At 40.7% G+C, this 24,595-nt stretch overlaps 1 protein-coding gene across 1 annotated transcript; it reads right to left on the bottom strand.

The window, feature by feature from the left end:
- Nucleotides 1-185: 185 nt before the first annotated feature.
- On the bottom strand, nt 186-24,414 carry atm (ATM serine/threonine kinase). The gene is made up of 63 exons (XM_086080525.1): nt 24,270-24,414; nt 23,625-23,719; nt 23,393-23,511; nt 23,128-23,273; nt 22,829-22,993; nt 22,550-22,715; nt 22,049-22,287; nt 21,654-21,823; nt 21,372-21,550; nt 20,913-21,284; nt 20,458-20,637; nt 20,265-20,366; nt 19,931-20,165; nt 19,727-19,858; nt 19,521-19,646; nt 19,354-19,443; nt 19,104-19,281; nt 18,507-18,700; nt 18,340-18,419; nt 18,061-18,216; nt 17,899-17,974; nt 17,568-17,710; nt 17,345-17,456; nt 17,088-17,258; nt 16,403-16,578; nt 16,081-16,324; nt 15,799-15,914; nt 15,509-15,635; nt 15,188-15,411; nt 14,866-15,043; nt 13,844-14,002; nt 13,563-13,695; nt 13,381-13,476; nt 13,136-13,307; nt 12,926-13,067; nt 12,214-12,390; nt 11,937-12,114; nt 11,774-11,870; nt 11,231-11,389; nt 10,966-11,074; nt 10,727-10,815; nt 10,525-10,627; nt 9,703-9,851; nt 9,525-9,629; nt 9,331-9,450; nt 9,018-9,252; nt 8,459-8,629; nt 8,238-8,357; nt 7,890-8,107; nt 7,187-7,394; nt 6,947-7,069; nt 6,702-6,842; nt 5,577-5,715; nt 5,315-5,397; nt 4,788-4,928; nt 4,164-4,280; nt 3,286-3,435; nt 2,816-2,975; nt 2,546-2,632; nt 2,340-2,454; nt 970-1,033; nt 698-840; nt 186-588 (listed from the first exon to the last, which is right to left on the bottom strand). The coding sequence occupies exons 2-63, from the start codon at nt 23,694-23,696 to the stop codon at nt 408-410; spliced, it is 9,252 nt and encodes a 3,083-aa protein (XP_085936651.1). The 5' UTR covers nt 23,697-23,719; nt 24,270-24,414; the 3' UTR covers nt 186-407.
- Nucleotides 24,415-24,595: the final 181 nt, after the last annotated feature.

Raw genomic sequence — 24,595 nt, 5'->3', positions numbered from 1 at the left:
TGTCATTGCGGTGTGTCCCCCAGAGTGATCGAATGAGTGATGGCGAGGCAATGTGGACACGCCTCGTTTTCTCACATCTTCTGAAGTTTTCCACCTCGGCCCACAACAAACTTTGTTCACTTGTCTAAACACTCAGTGCCTTGCTTGAGTGCATAGTGCAAACACACCAAATATCAAGGTTTCTTTTTTCAGTTTGCTTTATTTCAGCTACATTTCATATAATTACAAAGTAATAGGAGCATCAATAAAGCCAACATAAGTCAACTTAAAATTGCAGTGAAGAATGTAAAAATTAAAAAGAAAAAAAAAACTTTCAAGCATGTTTGCTACCTTCATAAAGAACATATTTCATTTTTAATGTAAAAATGAACATAGAGTTAATGTAAGAACCTGTTCTGGTGTGTCATCTACACCCAGGCCTGCCAGCCTGGGAAGAGCCTGCTGAGGTTTTTGGGGTCCATGGCCTGTTGGATGAGCAGATTGACCTGGCCGTCCACGGAGAGGACCGTGCCCCCTTCCACTCCCTTCAGCTTCTCCTGCAGTCGCAGCAGCACTCGCTCCGCCACCTTGTTGAAGCTCTGGCTGTCACTGCGGGAGGGTGTCATAAAACTTGTCAGTATCTGGTGTTACCACCATTTATTGCACAGGTGTGCCTTGGGCTGTCCACAATAACGTAAATGAGAAAGTGTTTCCGCACCTGTTTTTACGGTGGTTGTCCAAGTCGTCCCCTCCCATGGTTGAAGTGAGAGTGGCATTGAGCTCTTGCTGCTCGTCATGCTGCAGGTTGAAAGCTTTTAGGGGGTTCATGGTCCAGTCAAAAAGGGGATCGTAGAGCAGCACCTGCACGACGCACAATGCACGGGGACACATAAATCACAAGGGACTTACGTGTGTCACTAAAGGAGACACTGGACACATTTTAATAAGGAAAAAGCCAGCAGCTGGGTGCGGGCAAGTTTTTTGTGGTACCTCCACGATGGTCAGCAAAGCTTCTTGAGAGCTTCTCATGACCCCCATGGTCTTCTCACAACATCTAGACAGGAAGAACATTACATTTAACTTAATTTAAGGTATTGTCTTGTATTACAGGATGACGAGGGCCACTAGACCCAAAATCAAAGAGATGGCAGCAAGCATCAAGAAAGCCTGGGCTTCCAGGACCCCCAGGCAATGCCACGGCACACGAGAAGATGCTGAAGATTGACCTTTTATTTTGAAAATACAATCCATCTATCCATCCACCCCCCCCCCCCCCCCCCCCCAAATGCAAAACACTTGGTGATGGTAATTTCGACACAGTATTCAATTTTTTGTTAAATCCTGCCCAAATCACGTAAAAATAAGCAATTAAATACTTCAATTGTGAGCCCTGAATCAATAATCTTTGAAACTTTTGACTTTTTGAATGGAATTATGGAAATTATTCAACTTTGAGGATATAATTTTTTTTTAAAGGGTCTTCAAGTAGTTAATTATTCTTGTGTGCTGCTTCTTTGCACAAATAAAAAATATTATTCTTATTCTACTAAAAAAGAAACAATCTCCACTAGTCACATTTAAAACTACAATGACAGTTTCCTCACTCCCTCCGTCCGTGCCTCCTGACCAAGGTTATTTTAGTTAACTAAGACTAACTACATAAATACAACTAAAATAAAAATAAAAATTTCGGTGATGAAATAAAATAAAAACGAAAATGTTTTGTTTTCTTAAACGAAAATGAACTGAAACTACGTTTTATATTTTAAAACTAAATATAATTATAGTGAAAATGTCCTTAGTTTACGTCTTTGGTATTTAATTTAATAAATGAGCATGTGGGGTTGATTTTAAATTAATACATTTTTTATGTGATTTAAGTATATTTATTTCAATATTCATCAGAATAAGGATGTTTGGCAGTGTGTCGCACAGACGTGACGTCATTTATCAGCAGCCAATAGAAAAGCACCTTCAGATGACGTCACTCAAGTGCCAATTTTGCATTTGACTTTTGGCTCTAATGGCTCGCCTTGCCTGCTTTTTCATTTAATTCAGCCGAAACGCAACACTAGGTAAAAATGGCATTTATTTTTTCATTTTACCATGGTATTTAATAAATATTACACACAAGTAATACACAATATTTTCTAAAAACGAAAACTAATACTAAAAATAACTCAAACTAAAGTAAAACTAAGCATTTAACTAACTAAAACTAAATAAAAACTAACAGAGCAGCCCTGAAAACTAATTTAAACTAACTAACTAACTAACTAAATTTAAAAAACAAAACTCAAAAATGAAATAAAAACTAACTATAATGAAAATTCCAAAACTATAATAACCCTGCTCCTGACCTCCTGAAAACTCCCTCCACTCCAGTGATTCCCATCCCATCCACAATATCCCTGGAGAGTCTGAAGGGGACGGTCTCAGGGGTGGGCAGAATCTTGCCTTGCTCAAAAGCCACACCTGCACACAACCATAAAGCAGGACCATGGCCAAAGTGTTCACAGTGTTGCACTTTGAATGATGCTTATGGTAGTATTGATGAAGATGTTACCTAAGTCAATGTGCACCAGTTCAGCAGTTTGTTCATCAATCAAGATGTTCTGAATGTGTCGGTCACCGAGGCCAACGATATATCCGACTGTTGTTCACAAATTAGTCAAATCATTCACCCGCAATTTCAAGACATCACAGCTAATAAGAGATTTTACTGAGGCTACATCCATAAAAATGTGGGCTAGTTACTGTATGATAAACTGCTTTAAAATGTTCATGCAACCAAACACGGTTGTTTGAATATGAAGGTCACTTTGTTTTTGAGTACCGATAGAGGAGGTGGCCACACTGCGGGTGTAGGCCAGCCGCTTTTCCATCCACACTGCGGGGTCCACAAAGCGTTCCATGCAGAAATATCTGAAAACGGGCTTGAAGTTTTTGCACACCTCGATGTAAGCATGCAGCTTCTCGTCAAACCCCTTCGCGTCCTATAATGACAACGTTAATTAGCAAAGCGACATTTATTTTGCTGCAATGCATGTTCCTAGTCATTTAAAAATAATGTGACGACCATAAACTCTAGATGGGTGATTTCCAACCACTGTGCTGTAGCACTTTTGTGGCAGGGAAAATTGTCCAATATAAAATGTAAGTGGTCCGAAAATTATCTATTTACCACAAAATATGTACCGTATCTCTATCTATGTATTGATCTACGCTAGCAACATATTGACAAACAGAACCGTTAATTGCTCTTCCACTACTGTAAACCAGTGCTTCTCAGTGTGGTAGGAGTACCATCATCTTCTTGCGGCAGGCAAGGCTGGACACGTCCTCAGGTCGATATCGTTTGTGGGCCCCTTTGACAGGATCTGCCAGGAACTCTCCAAGGGGAACCGTACCGGAGCACCATTCCAGAACCCCGCTGCACTGGGAGAACGGCACTACCTTGAAAGGAGCATAAAATCATTATTCCCCTCTAAAAATGGCTGAAGGAAGTACAGCAGGTCCGTTTCTAATCCTGCAGTGGTGATGTAACCTGAATTTGTACTTAAAAGGTGAAGTCAGCCCAAAAATTATCCGTACAAAAATATGTTGTATGTTATTTTGATTAATATTTTCATTTGTGGAAAATTAATTAAGCAGAAAAATCCTCCAATTCTTATCCATTTCATGGGGTGGCCATTTGCTGTCGACTGAAAATGGCATAACAGTTGCTCAGGTAATGACCAATCACAGTTCAGCTTGCTAACGTCACATGACCAAACAGGTGGTCGTTACCTGAGCAATGAGCAAATGTGATGTAATTTTCAGTCAACAGCAAGTGGCAAAATGGCTGCACCCTGTGATGGATAAAAACAGGTGGATTTTACTGCTTAATTCATAATCCCAAAACACAATATTACCCAGACTACAGTGTTCAGGACTAGTGGAGCTGCATAGAACATATTGTAAAGAAAATGTTGGGCTTGACTTCCCCTTTAAGTCAGAACTTGCCATAGTCAATCACTTGCCCACACAAAACATCCACCCATTTTCTATACCATTGATGAGATTCACTCACTGGGAGCAAATGAAAAACTAATATGTACGAGAGCCCCTGCATCTTGAAAAGAAAGGAATTATCTGTGAATAATGAGGCTCAAATATTAAACAGATCTATCAAAGTGTGTGACCTTATATCTTCTGATGTTGAGCTTCCTCTTGCGAGTATCGATATTGCGCTGCAGCAACATGGAACACATGCTAAACACCTGCTGCATCACCGCATCTTGTCGCAGGTCGTCTTTACCCTGTTCACAAAGAGAGACGCTGATACAACTGAGATAAGTCTGATTATCATGTGTTTCCATGATTATAAATTATGCTTGTTTGCTCACGATAGAAAATACACAAAATAGTACATTAGAAAGTAATTTACAATTGAACAAGAAAATATTAGAAGTGCATTTCCTTATGACTGTCTCAAATAGTAAATGATTAGCTTTAAAGTTTTTCACAAATTTAAAAACACACACCCTGCTATTGATGACAAAGGTGCGAAAAACTATTTGTGATCTGCAAACTTAGTGTTTGTCTGCACACAGAAACACATTAATTATTAACAGAAGGCAAAAAGAGAGACGTCACCAATCAAACAGATGAGTGCATGGGACTAAGCCAGAATAAATGTTCAGGGGAAAAAAACAAAAAAACATTTGCACTTATTTGTACTGGCAACCTACTTAACCAGAACATCAAAGCCAGATTGAAATGAGCTTGAAAACGCACACACACCTAGCAAATAAACATCTATTCACCTTGACCAGCTGCCTCCTGCTCTTGCCATCAGAGCCGACACAGTCTATGATCTTGGGCAGGTTGACTCCTCCAATCAGGTGATAATGAGGCATGAAGGAATGGACGGTAACCACATCATCATAGCGACCTGTAGGATCAACCTATTCAAACAGTTAAATTGTAAAAAAAAATTAAAAAATTAAAAAGTGTGGTCATGGCAAAAATAATTCTCGAGTAAAAAATGGTGTATAGTAGACCTATGCAACTTGAAGGGTTCATTGTTTAAAAAACAGGAATTCAACCTAAAAACTGTTGTTTCAACCTAAAAACTGTTGTTGTTTTTTTTAAATGAATATATCAAGGTAACAAAAATGTAACGGTACTCAATGGAAACATATTTTTGCACTCAATGCTAAAATATTACCTTTACAGTATAAGCTATATGACAATATTAGTAAAAAAAAAAATACAATTAAAATAATTCTATTTCTATTCTATTTCCTACGGGAAAAATAATAATAATTCAAAATCCAAAACATATCGGCACCTTGAGCTCAACAGTTGGAATTGCAACTTGATCCATGTCTTTTATTTGATGAATGGGCTGATCCGCTGGAATGGGAATTGCCTCTGTAATGAATGATACAAAACGGGAATCAGTGACAATCTAGACATTACTCGACTTTTGTAATCTAGACATTACAAAAGTGTCGTTGATATCCACGAAGGACAGTGAAATGCTGTCTACCTGAATTACTGTATTAGTGAAAAACACATACATGTATCGTATGTATAACTGTTTCACTCACTCTTGTTCGTCTTGTGCCTGCTGGCATCCAGATAAGCAAGTGTGATATAAGCGTCACACAGTCGCTCGATACCCCGGATCATTTCGCCTCTCTTTTTCCTGATGGCACTGATGATCTTTAGGGCCACATCTGAACGTTCCTGTAAGGCAAAATATACTGTATGTATTTGTTTTTCTCAAACAACTGTACACAGACTGAATCTGAAAAGACAACAAGTGAGGATAAATGTTTACATTTACAACACAAAGGTAGCATCAAGAGCAACCTGTGTCAAATGTATGATAAGGCCTATATAAATGGTGTACAGCCTGTATGTACAGTAGGCTTTACATGATCAGGATTTTTCGACCGATCACTGATCAACGAGTACGAAAAAAAAAAGAAAAAGATAACCGATCACCGATTTGAGCAGAAGATGGACTAATATATATATATATACAGTAATTTCTGGACTAGAAGGCGCACCTGACGATAAGCCGTGCTAGCTAAATTTGGGGAATACTCGAGTTTATTACACATATAAGCCGCACCCGACTGTAAGTCGCAGATGTTTTAATGTTACCGCACCGGGTTCCCGCTACTTTCTTTTCCATAATGAGAGCGCAAATTGTCTCGCTCTCGTTCTGTCTCTCCTACTGTATTTGGGCTCACTTGTTTGTTTTTTTTGCTCTGCCTGACGCTCTTGTGCTTCCTTTATAGTGCGCCCCCTTGTGATCTGATGGATAAGCAGCACCTTTGTATTAGCCGCAGGATCAAATGCAAGTGAAAAAAGTAGCAGTTTAAAGTCCAGAAATTACTGTACTGTATTTTTCTTTTTTTTACATTTATATTTTACTCGACAGTCAACCATCGCCATTCGCAGGGCTTAGGAACTGGCCCGGCCCACGAAGAGCAAAAACCTACTAATAGCATGCCATTTTTGGAACAATTGATCAAGGTGAGCTCGGTGAATACGTGTGGTGGATGTCATCGTATTTCATTCATAAATATGACAACAGCATGCCTCAAACCCTCTGTATCGCTGTATAAATGAATTATGGGTAGCTGAACGCACTACTCCTATTACTATCTGTATTATATTTTTAAAATCATTAATTAGGTTTCCTTCCTTCATTGTGATCCTACCATGTCAAACGGCGATGACTGCCGTGGAGCAGTCTTTGTCATCCGACTACTACAAAACTCTTCGTCCTTGTTAGCGTTGACCAGGGCAAAGATGATGAACAGTGTATGATGAGGGTGCTCAAGACAAGAGCGGAAGATCAACTGTGAGGAGACAAAACGTGTAAAGGTCGCAACAGGGGTCATGCACGTTCCCCCACAAGAACAGAATCATTGAATCATCTGCTTCAGAAAGAGTAATGTCTCACTTCACCAAGGACGTCATGGAAGCCCACATCCTCTCTTCCAGAAGCCATCTTGGTTCCCATACGGGCAGCAAGCTGATACATGAGAGGTAGAAACTTGTAGGAGGGGATCTTCTTCACTCCTTTCTGCAACATTTGAAAGAATGACGATGAGTCTGATTAATCCAAGAGACGCATACACCAGGACATATTGTACGAGCCAAAAACTTTTACAAGCAAGAAATTCTGATGTGACCGACAAACCTTCATCATGTCATTGACAGCTTTAATGTCAGCATTTTCCAGCCAGAGCGATGCCAAGCGGAACACCCATGTGTCGTGCTCCTCACCTTGTTCCAGACACTGTATGTAGTTTTCTATTGCCTTACACAGGAAGCGCTGTTTGTCTGCCTGCAGGTTGGAAAGGGCCCTCTCATCCAGTTCCAGCTCTCTTTCAACCTTTATTGTATACCTGGATGCAGAGAAAACACAAGTGCATTCCTATCAATTGCGAAATTTGGTGCCAAAGTCCTATTTAAATAGAAAAGCAGTACAGTAATCGGTTCAAGTCCATATGTTGAAGTAATACTTCTTGACTGAGACAAGCTTTGTAAGTCGGGAAGGAGCCAAGTTCAGCCTGGGTTATTAGAGAAGTTACGGAGAGTCTTTCTCACCATGTGCACAAGTATGATGCATTTTTGTCAATACCAAATCAAATGTAAGCCATTTATGTGCACTGTTGTGAGATAAGTTTGAAATGATATTAAACTGTTTTGGGATCAGAGTTAACAGTATAGCGATGGTACTTTTACTTTTTGGTACCAATTAATATAGGCAATTCCAAACAATTTAGTGAGACATCAATAACGCTTTTTTCCCCACTATTGGCAACAGTGCTCGTCCCTATCTATGCAGAGCATAAAATAAAACACACAATGAAAATAAAAATACAGGTTGTTGTGCAAACCTGTTTTTGGTCACGTTACGCTCCTTCATTAGATCCACTTCTTCTTTGGCCTTCTCCAGCAGGGCCTGCTTATTCTCAAACTCAGACGAAGTCATGTATTTATCAATGCTCTGGTACTGGGCGTCTGAAAATCGAGCCAGGGACAGGAAGGCCTCAATTCGCTCATTCTGAAGCCGGGCATCCTGCACTCCGGATTCACCCTCAATTACCTCAACAGCCTAAGAGAAGATTACAAAAAGAGACACTTCCAGCTCTGGTAAAAGGTTATGAATAACATAGTACAAGTATTGTTGCTTTATTTTGCTCGTGCGTGCAGATAAGTGGTTAAACATGCAGACAAGCTCTCACCCTCTCCAAGTACTTCTCCAAAATGACTCCAGGACTTTCCTGGCACGTTTCAGCCAGCCAGTTACCACAGAGCCTGAGGCACTCGGTGTAGACTGGTGCCAGAGCAGGGTTGAAGTCAAACTGTTTAACATACACAAAAAGACGACAAAAAAAAACTATGGTAAGACTTTTATTGTGATCAAGAGCAAGTTAAGTTGTGTAAAGTTTTTTTGAGTTCTTACCTTTTCCTCAAGCTTCTGTATCATCTGTCTCAGGAGGCCTAGAGCCAGACCATGTTCTCCCTTTACCCAAAACACCTGAGCTTCCTCCAGTTGCCACGGTGATATTGATGATGATGGCCGAGGTCCTTCAACTCCAAGCTCCTTCATTTGAAACACTGCTCGCTCCGCCAACTGGACACAATAGTTAACATGTTGAGAACTGTAGGAGAGCTACAGTCAACCACTGTCATAACTCATTGTGAAAGTAGGTTCACCTCTCAAATAAACCCCAGTTTACACCAAACTGCACACTTCTGTGGTATGCAATTTGTCAAAAGTTACCAATATAAGCGGCAAATATTATGAACGTTTATTGGTGATCAGAAAAGATGATTAAATGCTGATGCTCAACCACAATTATACTGTACACTGTCACTATAAATTAATACACAACTATTGCTATCTTGCTTGAATATGAATAAACCAGATTAGGGTTTAACATTCCAAAAGATAACATAGTGAATTGTGCAGCTTGATGACTTGCAGGTGGCCAAACAGTCAAAGTTTCTGCGGACGCTACCTGTGTGTTTCCTGCTTTACGAGCTAGCTGGCAAAGCTCCAGTAAGTGGTCGGTAAGCGCTGAGCTGAGATACCGAGTTGTGTCGTGGTCCACCGCTCTGGATCTCAGGGTGTTGTAAGATACAGACCGAATGGCCAAGATGGGCTCCACCAATGCAAACTCACTGTTGGCGAGCAGCTGGGAGTGCTGCCGCCATTGCTTACACACATTCTTCGCAGCCAGCTCTGAGAATGGCCTGATAAACAATGGCAGAAAAAAGTGTGAAATTGCATTTTTAACATTCTTAACACTGGCGCTGATATTCTGCGACTACCTTGAGAACAGCAGTTTGATGCTCTCCAGCTCTCTGATGCTCTGCAGGTTCCTGAGAGTTGGGTATAGTGAGGACACTGCCTCCAGACTGCCTTTACACAGTTCCTCTACTTCACTACCCCTGTGGAAAAAGATCCAAATTCTTTGACCATTTGATATTATGCAATTACATTAGTGTCTAAATAGTCAACACACCTCGCACGTTTGAGAGTATCATCAAACATGGAGAACTCCTTGTCCCTCAATGCTTGCAAGGCACAGAACACAGACTCATGGAAACCCGGCTTGTTTTTGTCACTCCTGACATTTATGAAGAATACAAAGTTACCCAACACTATAATGTTACAATTAAGGCCCTTCTCCCTCTCCGCACCTCTCAGACAGATCGCAGTCCCACTGAGTGTTCCTCCAGGCAGCCTGGAAACGGAGCTCTCTCAGTTCAGCTCCCCACTCCACCCCTTCACTTTCCAGACCCTTCATGTAGGTGGTGAGGATGCTATTCAGACCAAAATTCTGTAAGCCCTGCATGGGTCACACATACATTATGTGAGCGACAGTAAACATACAAGAGGTACAGTACATTGCATGGACAAAAGCATTAGGACACAAAAATATACAACTGTAATAATTTGGTTGCAGAAACCTGAAGGTTTTGTACTAACACTGACCTGTCTTTGGAACCGTTCATAATACACTCAATTTTGATTAAGGCCCCAGTTCCAGCAAGAGAAACAGCCCTATAGCATGATCCTGCCACAACAAAGCTTCACTGTAGTTATGGTCATCTTTTGGTTATTATGAGTAGTGTTGCGTTGGTGCCAAATATAGCTTTAGGAATTATGGCCATAAAAAAGTTCAACCTTGTTTTCATCAGACCACAACCTATTCTCCCACGTGTTTGTTCATAATTCCTAAAATACCAGGTATGTTTGATGCAATCACGACACTGCTCATCAACACCCCATTCAAATTAAACAATAGTATGAATACAAATTCAATTTGTGCAATTCAAATTCAGTTTTTCAATGCAATAATTCAAGTTTAGCAACTCAAATTCAAACCATCATTCAAATTTAGTTTCTGGTAATATGTATTTCAGCCCATAGTAAATCTCCTTACTTTAACTCACTGTGTAAATTAAGACCCATGAGACTAAGAGTATCTAAATTGACATGGCCCAGTCTGTTTAACTTGCCTGAAGAATTCCCACTTGTCGAGTGACATCTGGTAGGGTTGAGTGAAGGTCGTACGAGGTCAGAGCCTTCCCCCACATAGCTTCATGCTCGTATGTTCGAATCCTGCATAATTGATTTGGCAGACTTCTGTGAGTCTGATAACTCGGTAACAGGGAACATGTCACTTTGAAAAGGATGCCAGATTACAAGATTATTTATTACCTTGTTAGTGGACTGGTCATTGTTTCGCCTCCACAGCCATAAAGACTGTCAGGCTCTCCGATGCTCCGGTAGACATCAATCAGCAGTTCCTATGATTATGTTCATAAAAGTCAATCAAACCCAAGCCAAATTCAGTCCTTCTATTGTGATAAATTGATTAAATAAGCAAAATAATCATGTGGCTAAGAGAAAATCTAAATAATGTTCCTTGAAAGGGGAATATTTGAAACATGGCTGACCTGCAAACTGATATTGGAGTCCTCCATGCTTTTCTCAGTCAGACTAGAAATGGTGATATTTTGGCTGTTCTCCTCAAAGTTGATCTTACGCGTTGCTCTGCCTTTGGTTCTGTTCATTCAATTGAGATGCAACAAGACAAAATAAACTGTGGAAACATGCAATGCACCGACTCAAGTAATAAAGCGATTGAGCTAAAATGTATTAACTCACAACTTTCTGGTATTTAATCGAATTACTTCATTACAAATTATATACTGTACATACCTGCGACTGTCCTCCAAATTAGATTTAATCTTATCCACATATATCTCAGTGTAGAGCAGAGCAGTGAAGTGAGCAGCGCAGGACTGAGCAGATTGGGCCACCTCCAGGTAGTTCAGGTCCAGCCAGAAGTTGGAATCACACACTGTGCCACAAGACTTGCTAAAGCATGGAGATGGATGACATGGAATGAGCGTCTGCAGATTGACATAGTATTAAGGCACTGTATACAAATAGTTTGGGTCTCTATAGTGTGCCGAGCCATTATGAAAGGGTGAGCAGGTCTATGTGAATTTCCATGTGCCCGCATTCATCCACTATAAATGATCAAAATGTAAATCAGCAGCTTGGTGATGAAGTGCTGCCTCCACAAGGAAAAATGCAATCAAATATGTATGAATGCTCACTTTTATAGGAGGATATGTTTAAACCAGACAGTGGGCTTCATTCAAGCATAATTCATTTCACGCTTTCTTTAAATGAACATGACAATGTCACAAAGAATTTTAGCTAACAAGTACAACATAATTACAAACATAATGACACCTCAGGGGTCTCTGCTGGTGTCTCAGATAGTCGATAACTGCCAACATGGTACGCAGAGATGCCTTGTCGTACAAGCCTTGGCTGGCGGTGTCAGTCTCTGCAAAAAAATTATTTAAGCTAACGACAACAAAATATATTATAAATCACTGTCAAATTGTCATACCGGAGTCAAGGTTGAGTGGTGTGGTGGAGCGGCTCGAGGCCTGAGCACTTCTGGAACAAAAACTGAAGAAGTCCCGGATATGGGAAGAGAGAAACTCTCTCCATGAGCCCTGACTGTCATCCAGGAGGATAGAATGAATAATGAGTGGCAACAGCCTCTGGCAACAGTCCAAGTTCACCTATAGACAGAGAAGGACCACATCAATCAATGACACAACGAAGGCGCTTTTCTGGTCAAAATTATAGGAAAGTTACAGTTTGCGTATCAGGCTGCTTACCAGGCAAAGTGGTCGGGACAGTAGGAGAACCTCACATTTGACACCACCGCTATCCAGAAGGGCAGTACACAGAGACTTCAGCCAGACGGAGTGGCCACCCATCTGTGGGATCCAAATTTTTGGGTTCTCCAGTTTCTCCTTGGCCTCCGAACTTTCCTGAGCGCTCACCGCAGCCGCCTGGCAATGGGAACAGTCAGTGCTAGCGTCTAACAACAACATGGCTCTGTTTAGAACTAAAGAGTGATAGAATCATTTTAATATGGCATTCGCTCCTGTAACATAAAATGCACATAAAGCAGTCAAGTTAATAGCCTTTTTGAGAGTTATAATATATCGTCATGGTTGTGACTCAAATTTTGTGTGTTTACTAACATTTTTGCTTTTGTTTTCAAGTTCACGATTCACAGCGAGCCTATAGTATTCAAATGAGCAATTAGAATTATATTCCTAAATTTAAGAAAACTATGCCTGAGAAAATGGAAAGTAATGGTCAATGATTTGCTTTGATCTTCAAATAAACATATAGAAAAATGACTTTTTTTCACTACTCTATGTAAAAATGCTGAAGTCACAGCAAAGCCAAGTGTAATGTGTATGGGAGAATTGTGTTTGTATTTATTTTGGGGAAGTAGAAAAAATGACCATCTGTGTATTTTGTTAAACAGCAGGAATCTAAGGATGACAGAAAATCGATTTTTAGACATAAACCCACCTTCTTATTGGCTTTTCGAAATGGATTTAGGTATGTTAACATGGGGTCTCTACTTTCTTTGTGCTGCTCCCAAAAATGGATTCCAGACTGAGTGGCAAGGATGTCCTTCACAGACTGAGTTGCTGCCTTCCTCACGTCAATACTGCCAGAGTATAAATGTCATAAAACATCTCCCTTCAACACATTTACGTAGATTAAAATACCCCTTACCACTGGTGAGTGAGGGAATCGTTTATGCAGTTAAGGACGATGTAAACCCACTGCAAGTCAGTGGATGGGAACACAGTCACAGACTTTTCATAAAGGGGGTCTCTGCCGTGGAGTAAGACGATGGTGGAGAGATCTACAGGCCCCAGTTCACCTAGACTACTTCCTGCTGCCTCTGGAAGACAGGTTACAGTTCGAATATGAAAAACATGCTGGTTTGCTGTTGCCAGACACTTAAACATATATACCTAGAATGTCAGCTCCAGTAGGGTGGTTGGTTGCCATCTTACAGAGCCGCAACAGGTTCAGAACCAGCATTACCAGGATGCTGTCGGTGGGCTCAGCTAAGTATGAGCAGACACAGAATGTATTAGAGGTAATGCCTAATAAAAATAGAACATATTAACACCAAATGCATCTGGTGTCCTACCATGGCACTCTTTGAGCAGCTCTCTTATCTCATCCTTGTTGTCATGCAGTTTTTGGGAAAGTTGCTTGATTCCTTCAAGTCTGGTCAGTGGTAATGAGTCAGAGGGTGTCACAGACAGGAAGTGTGATATCTCCTGTACATAAAATATAGTGTGGCAGTTAAACAGAATAATACAGAGACAGATTTACTCAAGTCTGTATGTCCAGCCATTCCAGCAGAGAAATACAAAGTAAGGCAATCAAATTATTGCTGTTAAAACATTACAGAAAGAAAATTGTTACCTGTCTCAATGTGAAAGTCCCAGAATTGTATTTGAGATTGTTCTGGACAGAACGGAGCGCTTGGAATTCAGGCAGGTCAGGAAACGGTTCCAACTTGCAAATGGCTCCCTTCAGTTTGTGTTTATTTTCAATCACAAGAAATTGCAATAGACTGAGCACCTAGAAAGATGCAAGAGACATAAACAATGGTGAGGTTGCTTCAAATTAATATAAATGATATAGTAATCCCCCACCCCATTTTCTGCAATATATGTACCATAAAGGTTGTTTTTTTTACTTAACAGATTTGTTCTCTTCCTAAATATAACAAGAGTACCCATTACTTTATGACTACCTCAATAATCAAATCATATGTATCAAAAGGCTGCTTAAAGAAATATGCCTGTAACATGATATATATTATGGGGTATATGCCACAGACTTCCAACTTCCGGGTTTCTCACACCAGCATTGTTTCCGGCCACTGATGGTCGCGTTCCAACACTCGCACCCCCACTCCAGCGCCCCCCAACCGCACGCTCTCTGAAATGCTTCGGACACCTGAGACGGACACACTCGTACCCGTCAACGGGAACGCTCAACCGAGGGGCACAAAGGCGGAAACGCAAGTACTGGGATGCGGCCCACACATCGCAAACAGGGAACGGAAACAAAGCTGATGTGTGAAAACCAGGAAGTCCCGCCTCCTCCGTGGCATATACCCCATTGGCACTGCGATTGACTGGCAGCTCAATGTCAGCTAGGAAAGGCTCTAAACAAGAGTCACAAATATATATATATTTTAACTGTAGTGTTTGTGTGCAGTGGTGTACAAATTCACTACTAGATAGATAGATAGAGTAACTATAAATAACTAATAACATTTTGTTATGATATGCTTAATTCTGTTTGCCCAGAGTTAAATTATCATTCATATTTAATTCATGTATAAGTTTGTTTCATTTAATATCTTGACTGTTAAACTTGAATATAAAATGTTTTCAAGCACCCTTGGATTTTTTTTTTTAACACGAAATCCTTACCTGGTGAGACATAGCTGGCTGGCTAGTCACCTGTGCAGTGAGAGTACCAACAATAACCTTTAGGTGGCAGTCTAGTAAAGCACCATCACAGAACTGCAGAGCAGCCTGACACACAGCAGTCAAGAGGTCACAGCACAAGGACAAACTTCGGCTGGAGACCTCATCACACTGAATTGGTCTGTGAATGGAGAAAATATAAATATAAGGATTTAGTTTCACAATTTGATGTAATCAAAATTAAGCCACCTTTTCACACTCTTGTACAGTTAGATTGTGGAAGAGTATGACTATATGTGCAGCATGTGTAACATTATCGATTGACCTGTGTGTGTCTGCTTGCAACAGCGAGCTGTTGATATGGTGGATGAGTGTGTAGATGATGTCTCTAAGGACAAAGGCCCAAGCTCCTCCAAGACTGCCTTTCACCTCCCTGAGTAGCAGGTTGACAAAGAGGTGATACATCAGGAGGATGCGATGACGTTCATAACCGTTAGTTGTCACAGCTGCCTTTTCACAAACTGCCAGCAGAATCCTCTGAATAGATATCTGAGGAAGATTAGAACAAAAGGGACAGCTTATCATAGTACATAGAAAGTATGATAAACAGGATAATTAGTGTTATAATCAGACGAGAACGTCTTACTGGAGTTTTTGACAGAATGGTTACGAGGGACTTATGGTTTGCGCTGTGGCATTTGCTCAGATAGTCCAGCGTAGCTTTGATGACAAGAGAGCTGAAGTACGGTGGGTTCGGGACAGGGTCCAATTCCCTAAGAAGAGATTTACGTTGGTGCTTTTTATTGAAAAGGACAGAATAATTTAATGCACATTTTTCCCAAAATTATGACTGAAATACAAATTGTAGGGCATTCCACTTTAGAGGATGTAAAATAAAAATGGAAGAAAAAAAACTCAACAGTTCGACACCCTTACCCTATAAAGAGTTTCAAGTCTCCTCTGTCCTCTTCAGCGGCACCCCCTTCGTAGAGAGTCATTAGCAGTTCGACAACTATCTCTGGTAGGTTACTGTGGATCAGGCTGTCAATTTGCTATGGCAAAAAATTGTCAAGCGTAGTATAGTAAATACGACATTCATTAATCATCACATCTTTCTGCATTAGGTGCTGAATGTATGACAATGTGGCTAAAATTCTCTGGCACAAGAAGTTAAATGTAAGATTTAAATTTAATTTCAACCTATTAATTCAGCTTTACCTGTTTGCCCAAACAGTTTGCATCTTTGAGCAGGTCGTACACACGGTGGGCCTTCTCCCTCTGTTGCGCTACCTGTGTATCCTGGCCAGACAGCGCAAAGTATGGTAGGATGTTGACCATAATCTTGGGGAAACAGTCAGCCAGTAGCTCTGTCCAGTCCCTCTCGATATACCGACCAATGGACTTCACTTGCTCAAAGTCATCTAGGAAGACAAGGTGCGGGATGAGCACCTGGTAGGAGGAGCTGCAAGCAGGCCAAATATGTTAAACGAATGCTTGTTAATATTATTGAAAGACATATTTCAAGTTTTTATTTTCTAACCTATAGAAATCTTTGAGCGTTCCATGATCAAGTAGAGTAAAAGGGAAAGATTCAAGCGTGTAGCTGTCGTCAGACTGTCTCTGGGAGAGCCACTCAGCGACCAGGTAGTACAAGTGAGAGCTGACAAATGTTTTCATGTTGTTGTAGCCGAGTGCTCTGGATACACTACACAACATCTGTGACAGAAGCAAAACTGTTACAAAGGAAATCCAATGGCCACAGCCTAAATTACACTAGCACAATCTAATGAGATACAAGAACTGGAAAAAAAAATTATATTATGTCAAAGAGGTATAAGTTTAAGAATATTTATTAGTGTGGTTATAGTCTGCAATGGCATGAATCACACTGAAAGGTTTTCTCCTAACAAACTGACCCTCTAAAAGGACCGTAAAGGTAACTGACATTTTATCGTATTCATAACAGTCTGATACCATTGCAAACTAACATTACAATAACAAATCTATAATTCACTCATTACACAGCTCTTCTAATCCAACACAATTACTCCAATTACAGTCATGATAATTCATATTCAAATTCCATCTTAATACATACGTTACAAAAACAATGCTAAACCAATTTAATGTTCTTAAAATTCCCTCATTGGACTGTTATGGTTTATCCATCTATAGCGTAAGAGTTTCAGATTAAAATAACAAACAAAACATTTTTGGTATTTTACCTTCTTAATGAGGTGCTCCTCGATATTATTTTCCTTGTAAGATTGGAGGAGGGCAAACAGGGTCTGCTTTTCACAGACGGGACTACAACACAGCACAACTGACAAACTCTTCAGCAAGGTGGCCCTACGGTTGAAAATCTCATCCTGCTCGTCATCAGTTGAGTTGCTTTTCTGAATTTGATGATATCAACAAATTATTGTAAAATATATGTGTTTTATTTTCAAAGCAAATGGGTGATAGGAACAAAGTATCATACCACAGGTCTCATGCCCTCCTGAGCTTTCAAGTAGATGTTCTCAAAAGCTGTTTGTTGGTGCGACAGCATCTTTATCCTGTCTCTATGGTGTGGTCTCATGTCCAGAAACAACCTGCAACCAAAACACAACAATGAAAAAGACTGGATATCTAGATTGCTAAATAAGTATTTGTCACTACAAAGTGAATGACTACAGTGAGCTAGCTTTAACGCTTTACTATACCTTTCCAATGACATTGCCACAAGCATGCGGACTTGGTGATGGGAATCTGCAAGGAGAGACGGAAGGATGACAGACGCTGGACGGTCTTCCTCTCTCTCAGGCGTCCTGATACTCAATATGGCCCAACTGCAACATGGGTCAGCCTGGCATAGTGCACAAGGGATCATTTGAATCATAACATATTAAGGAACCTAAGTGGTAGCAATATTTGTCCCTGACAGCTAAAACAGATCAAATCAATGAATTGTCTTCTGGTATATCATCCAGCACTGACTTGTAAGGATTGTAATCTTTGGCAAAAATTACAATATTATACATTCTAAAGTCTTACCTCTAGTAACACAACCAGAGATCGTACTAAAGCAGCTCGGACAGAAGCTGTGCATTTCCCCGTTTGGCTCAAGTAACTAAAACAGAACACCAGCATAAACCTTAAATGTTTCACATACAGAGATACCACCTTTAAAACAATCCACAATGATACAGTACAGACCAGAACCCTGACAACACTTGTAGGAGGGAGCCCTGCACATGTTTCATCTCCAACTGCATGTAGTGGGTTCTCCCCAAGCTCCTGATGGAGGGCAATAAAGCCATAAGAAGTGCAACACAGATCTCCTGATCCTGGCGATACAGAGAACACAGGTCCCTGTGAAGACAGCAAAGTGCATTAGTTAAAAATTATGGCATTAGCTTTGAGTTTTGTGTTTTACAAACAAAAGTAATTTTAAAAACAACAACAAAGCAAATAAAGGCAAAAAGGTTTCCCTACGCCAGAGGACGAAGCAGAGAGTCAAACTCCTCTGGAGTGAGGGAGTCCTCAGCAGGAAGCTTCTTTAACAGGACAAGATACTGCACGGAGAAATGAACTTTTTTTACTCCGAGTGCTTGTGTTCACAAACATTTAAGCTAAGATGTCTACAGCCTTATGATACCTACCATATTAACATGCAGGGCTTTGCTAGGGTCAATCTGCTCCACCAGCAGCAAGAGCCTTCGTCGTACGTCCTGGGGTTTAAAAAGTTGGCCATGGACGGGCTGGACTGAACCACACTCACACAAGAACTCCAAGATTCCGAGGAGAGCAAGATCCTGGTGGACCAAATGCTCTTCCGCTAACAAGCTTTTTGCACCTACAGAAAGGACATATTTAAATATTGATCTGAGTGGTTAAACTAATTTAATGTATATATACACACCAATAGTATTTGTATAAAATAAGGATGGGTATAATAATTGATTAGTTTATTAAATGACTGAAGAATTATGCTGATTGTATTGTACTGATTGTTGATTAATCCTATCTTGAAGCAATTTAGAAACAGAAAACCTAAGAATTAACAATAATGGATTAGTTCGTTTTTACCTTAATATTGTCATTGTTGATCAAGAAAATTTTGTCACCTAGTTTGTAAACTTAGTATGTGTAAAAAGAATCATTTCCAGAATCTTATGCAGAAGGCTAATGCTGCTGCTGTGTGGAATTAAACCCATTTTTGAAAAGGAATGCATGTAACTGAAGAGATTCCCTCTTACCTGGTCCAATTGATATTTCTTTGCTATCTCCTCCTTTGGGTCTCTGACTCCCACTATGGGACTCCTCATCATCAAACAGAGGATCATCGTCTCCATGCTGAGTTCTGTTCATTTCCCAGTCATTATCCATTGGTTCGTCTTCATCCACAACTGCAGCTCTCGGAGAAACATTGTTAAGCTGAAGATATGGGAATCCTTAGTGAATGAATCTATGCCAAGCACTTTACATAAAAGGGAGGTTGTATTTTACCATAATTTTGTAAATCTCTGCCAGCTCACTGACAAGACTAGCCGGGAGAGTCATTATGAAAAGACGAGAGGAGAATTTGCAAACATTTTCCTATTGAATAGAAGACAAAAAACAAACAAGTTGTAACTAATGAAATCTTAAAACATTCAAAAAAATTTTTAAATCACCTTGTTTTTTGTTGTGGCAGAAAGAGTACACAGTCTCATAACAGACCTCAGCGTGGTCATGGTTAATTCTTCACTCATCTTCACTTTCACGCTAGAAACAAATCCACTTAACTCCTGCGCCAGGGTCTTCAAACAAAACATACTTTAACTAAGGACAGGAATACTAGAGGTTGACTACTTAAAGTTGAAATTCTTTGAATGCTCACCTTAGCTTTAGTGAAGAGTTGGGAGCGTCCTGCTTCATCCTCAGTCAGGCAACCTATGGAGACGTAACTTGCTTGAACACCCGTCAGCAGGCTAAAACAGCGCAACAGGCACTCTGGAGGGGTAGACTGACTCTGTAGAAGGTAATCAGTGCAAGTCTTACTATGATGACTGCACCAAAACACGAGCGCAGTTGTAATACTCACGTCAGGAAAGTAGCAGTTAAGAAGGTTGTCGGCAACACAAAGAAGAGACTGCTCCAACTTTTCTCTGTGACTGGAGACGGCCGTGAAGTGCCCATCTGTTGACGTCACCTTGAACTTCTTGTCATATTCTTTGCTTTGCGCCAACTGTGTGTTGAAGCTGAACTGCAAGTACAATCTCTCAATCTCATCCAAATCCTTATCAACATTGAGCGATGTCGACTCTTGAGAAAAGGCACTAAAAGAAAGGATAATTGAAATTGGAATGCTTCAATGAAAGCTGAATTGTCTGATGTTTTTTTCTGGTCTTATTATGTGAGAGGATGCTTCTTCTCACCTCTCTACTCCCTCAGAACCTAAAAGGAAATTCAGGCCAGCCCGGGTGTCTTTCAAGGTCAAGGACACCAAGATGTTTGCTATTAGATTGTGAGGAAAATCACTGTGGGAGGCCAAAATAGAATGAAAAACTTAAGAGGACTGAACCATAAAAGCGAGGATGGAACTAAGACTACGAAAAATGAAACAGCAACCTGCAAATGATAGGATGAGGTTTGGAGCTATCTTCCATCTCGTCACTCTGATCTGTCATCAACAACCATCCTATGAGGGTTTCCTTCAAGTTAGGTGACCCTGGTCCATCTGGGACTCCCAGATGGTCCTTAGGGACTGGACACTTCAGAAGAGCTTGGGCCAGACAAATCACAGCACTCCTAGAGGGAAAAACACAGTCAAGAGCTACTAAAAAGAAACACCCGAGGAGTGTGATTAGTGATTAACACTATTGCTTGACAGCAAGTTAAGTCTTGCCTGGACACAAGAGATGTAACGACAACGGCAATATTGTGATATTGAGATATTAAAACGTCTAAAGTGTTCTATAAATAAAGATGAGTTAGGGTTCCACTGCATCTCAGTCTAAGTAGCAGTATAGGAAAAAAATAGACAGATGGGTCATATTTCTGGATAAAAATAAGCAGTGACTCACTGGGACGGTTTGCATGCTGATCCTGAGAAGAGCTTCCAGAACTCTCTATCCATATTGACCAGTCCACCTTGGACAATGGAGACCAGCAAGTCTAGGCTGAGAGCTTCTAACTGGGGTGAGCTCACACCCCGCAGTGTCAGAGGCCACACCCGACTCCATAGTCTTTCCAGCTCTGGCTTGTACATTGTGATCCTTTCGGGCAAATGAGCTTGACATCGGGCTACCTCTCGTAAACAGCGCAGCACGTACGACCCCCTTTCTCCTCTCCGGTGTTCAGCTAGGAGCTGGTGCAGCACTGATAACAGTGGGACAATCGCTTGGCTGGGCATCATAGATGGGTACTTTGATATGAGAGCTTCAGTGACCTGCAGCCTGAGAGTTAAACATAAAAGTGTTTTTCTTTTTCTCTCTCAATAAATCTTGTTGTATGCAATAAAATGTGTTTTGCACTTTTCATACCATGGGATGATATCAAAGTCACTACACTGAGGTTGCAGGCGGTCCAAAAGAACCTCCCAACTGAGGTCAATTCGTCGCCGCTTGCTTGGTGTTCCACAGAGGGAACCAGCCATCAGGGAGGCTGTGTTGGAGGTCTGCGTTGCCTCTGAGATCGGGTAGGCTCTGTCAATACTGAAAAGCTAACAAGTAAAGCAAACAAAAAAGAATAACATTTGTGAATACATGATTTGCCTACGTGTAAAGCTAATTTAAATTCATCCAATAGCTGACGTCAGGTAACACCTGGTGACAAATTTCAGCTGTGAGCTTGATGATGTTGTCTTTGACGGCGATGCGTCTTGTACCAGTGACGTACTTCCCTCTGCTACCAATATGACTAATTTCTTTCACTAATTCTTCATAGAGGTTGTATAGCAAATCCCGCCACCTGGTCCAGTCCTCAGCATGAGCACCTAAATGGTAGAATAATAACACATTTACAATTAATCTATTGTACATGCAGCCAAAATAAAGACACAAGCAGGATCATATTGCACATGATAAATAAGAGATATATTTTGGGTTGAATATTTTCTTCTTGCACTTCTGAACCAAATACTATCAACAAAGAAAAACATTTTCTGGTGACTACATGCATATGTAATGCTAATTTTCATAAAAGCACTAAATCCAATGACCTGTGTCCTGGGTCTTTGCTCCTTCGGGATGGTGGATACAGATCTGCAAGTTGAAGAACTCCACAATCTCCTCTTTGAGAGCAGCACTGGGCCTCATGTTGGCCCAGACATACAGTATTGATGGTAGTAGTTCCTCTCCCAGTCGACACGCCCTCATCCGACAGTTCATTGCCACAGCTTTCAAAAAGGTGTTCAGTGCTGAGATGACATGCTCCAAAACAGTCAAGTGCTTCTCATGCCTGATGAGAACAAGAGAAAAGAAAGAATTATATACAGGGCCTCTCAGCAGTGGAGTTTACCAAAACCCAAGGTGGAGTAGGTCCTATTAAAAGTAATTACAGCTATATTGTGGGTTTTTTCCTCCTAAATAGAAGAAAAGGTGTGTGTGTGTGTGTGTGTGTGTCTATTTAAGGTGCAGTGTTTATCGAGAGGTAATAAAGTAAACATTGCTAAAAAGAAGATACCTACTACAATAGATCAAAGGTTTGTGAAATGACTCACCTTGCGTTGAGCAATGCCTTGGAGAAGAAGCTAAACAGGCTTCTGTTGCATCCATCAGTCTGCACGCAGCAGCCCTGCACCACCGTGTTGATGACCCGACTTACAAGAACACGGTTAATGGATTTGGATGAGGAGATGAACAAGCCGCTGTACACGTCCAAAAGACCTTCAACAAACATCAAACATCCATTGATCCTTACCATTAATAAATTCCTATGACAAATAAAAACATTTTTTTTTTTTTAAACATGTTAGGTTCCCATTAATTTTTCTACTGACTGTGCCACTGCTGTGGGGTGATGTCACACCAGTACTTGCGAACAGACAGGATTTCCTTTAGGAGCAGGCTGCTGTAGTCTTTGCCGTAGGCTGAACAGCTGTATGAATTTTGAAGAACCTCAATCACATGCTTAAGCAGCTCACTGCACTTTAGCCGAGGCCCACCTGAATAGCAAAGGAAAGGACGCTACAAATACCCGCCACGCATTGAACAGAAATTTAACTAACATACCCATAACTAAGCTCTTTGATAAGGAAAAAGGTACCTATACTACCTCTAGCCAATAGAGGGTCCTTACGTTTGTTTGCGTAGCGTACAAAAAATTTGATCAAACTGCTCATTTCAGCCATCTTCTTCTGGCGGAGAGACAGCGTTGTGGCTGTGACGTTGGATTTACTCGATTTCATGGCTTCAGTCTCACGTTGGAGGTATCGCTGTAGAAACCTTCAATAGCAGAAATTAAAGAATATGTGCAATCGAATTAGCGGCAGGGACAACCCTTTATGCTCCACAAATAAAATGGGAATACTGAATTACTTGCACGAAATATAGAAGCTGAATACCTGAAAACAGCATCCCATGTAAGTTGTTTGGAGCCTTTGGTTTTAGGCCCCGATATACGATCAAGTTCTTGCAAAATCTCTGGAGATCGTATGAGCTGTCTGAAGCGTTCAGCTTCTTTCTGAATGCATAAAGAATGAACACACACAATGGGTCAGGTGGTCCTGGACCATAAACACATCTGAGCGTAACATACTGTATGAATATGTTAATATGGTGGTGTTACTACAGTACCTTCCTCTCTGTAACCTTGTCATTCTCCAGTCCCCTGCAGCACACCAAGAGATCAGAAAGAACCAGACTCATCGTGCCTCAAGTGGCCAACAACGCTGTACACAGACGAGTCCAACCACAATGACAGGATGTTTAGATTGCATTATTAGTCCAATAATTTCTAGTTATACTATACTATACTTGTTTTCAAAGCTTTATTGAATTAAAGCTCAAGATACACCACCAAACTAAAGTTTTATAAAATGTTTGAATGCTGAAATGATGACGATCTCGCAAAATCTGGGTTTATTATTTAATTGAACACAAAGCTGACATACTGGACTGGTTGGAAGCCATGAGTTTTTTTGTTGAATGAATGACAACAGGAGGGTACACGGGTTTATTGTACATTCAGCCATCTGATGGAAGAACATTTAAACGCTCTGCTTGTCACTTTATGTCGCTAGCATAAATAGATGAACAACGGCATATTCGTAATAATAATAATTTTCTGACATATCATGTGAAATTTGATAGCCCTGAAGATCTGTCACGGCACACTACCGTGGCAAAACAACCAGGTTGGGAATCACTGCATGGAATTCCAGTTAATGGACAGGGTGATGGCTCTTTCCTCCATCACTGCAGACAATTACTACTGCTCACCTTTCGTCGCTACAGTGACACTTTTCAACGACCCGTCACATATTATGATGCAGTTGTTAGTTGAGGTGGTACAGGCGGGCCTGCTGTGCTCCGCACTTTACAAGTTTTCCATCTTGACATGCGTAAAAACGTAACAGGAAATTCCCGCCTCTGAAGCCATGAGAATGGCTACGCCATTTCCAGGTTATACGACATTTCCTGGTTGTGAGGTTGTGAAATGTTGTTTATGATTTATGATATTTGTCGAAATGAAGCAATTTTATGTCCAGTGTGTACACTAGTTGGGTAAGTTTACCCAACAAATGGAAAGGAGTGTAATGGTACGT

The sequence above is a fragment of the Leptonotus elevatus genome, chromosome 7 (genome assembly GCF_054856555.1).
Source record: "Leptonotus elevatus isolate MCC_2025b chromosome 7, RoL_Lele_1.0, whole genome shotgun sequence".
Taxonomy (NCBI): domain Eukaryota; kingdom Metazoa; phylum Chordata; class Actinopteri; order Syngnathiformes; family Syngnathidae; genus Leptonotus; species Leptonotus elevatus.
Note: the sequence above shows the minus strand (reverse complement) of the source record. Positions and strands in the feature narration are given on the sequence as shown.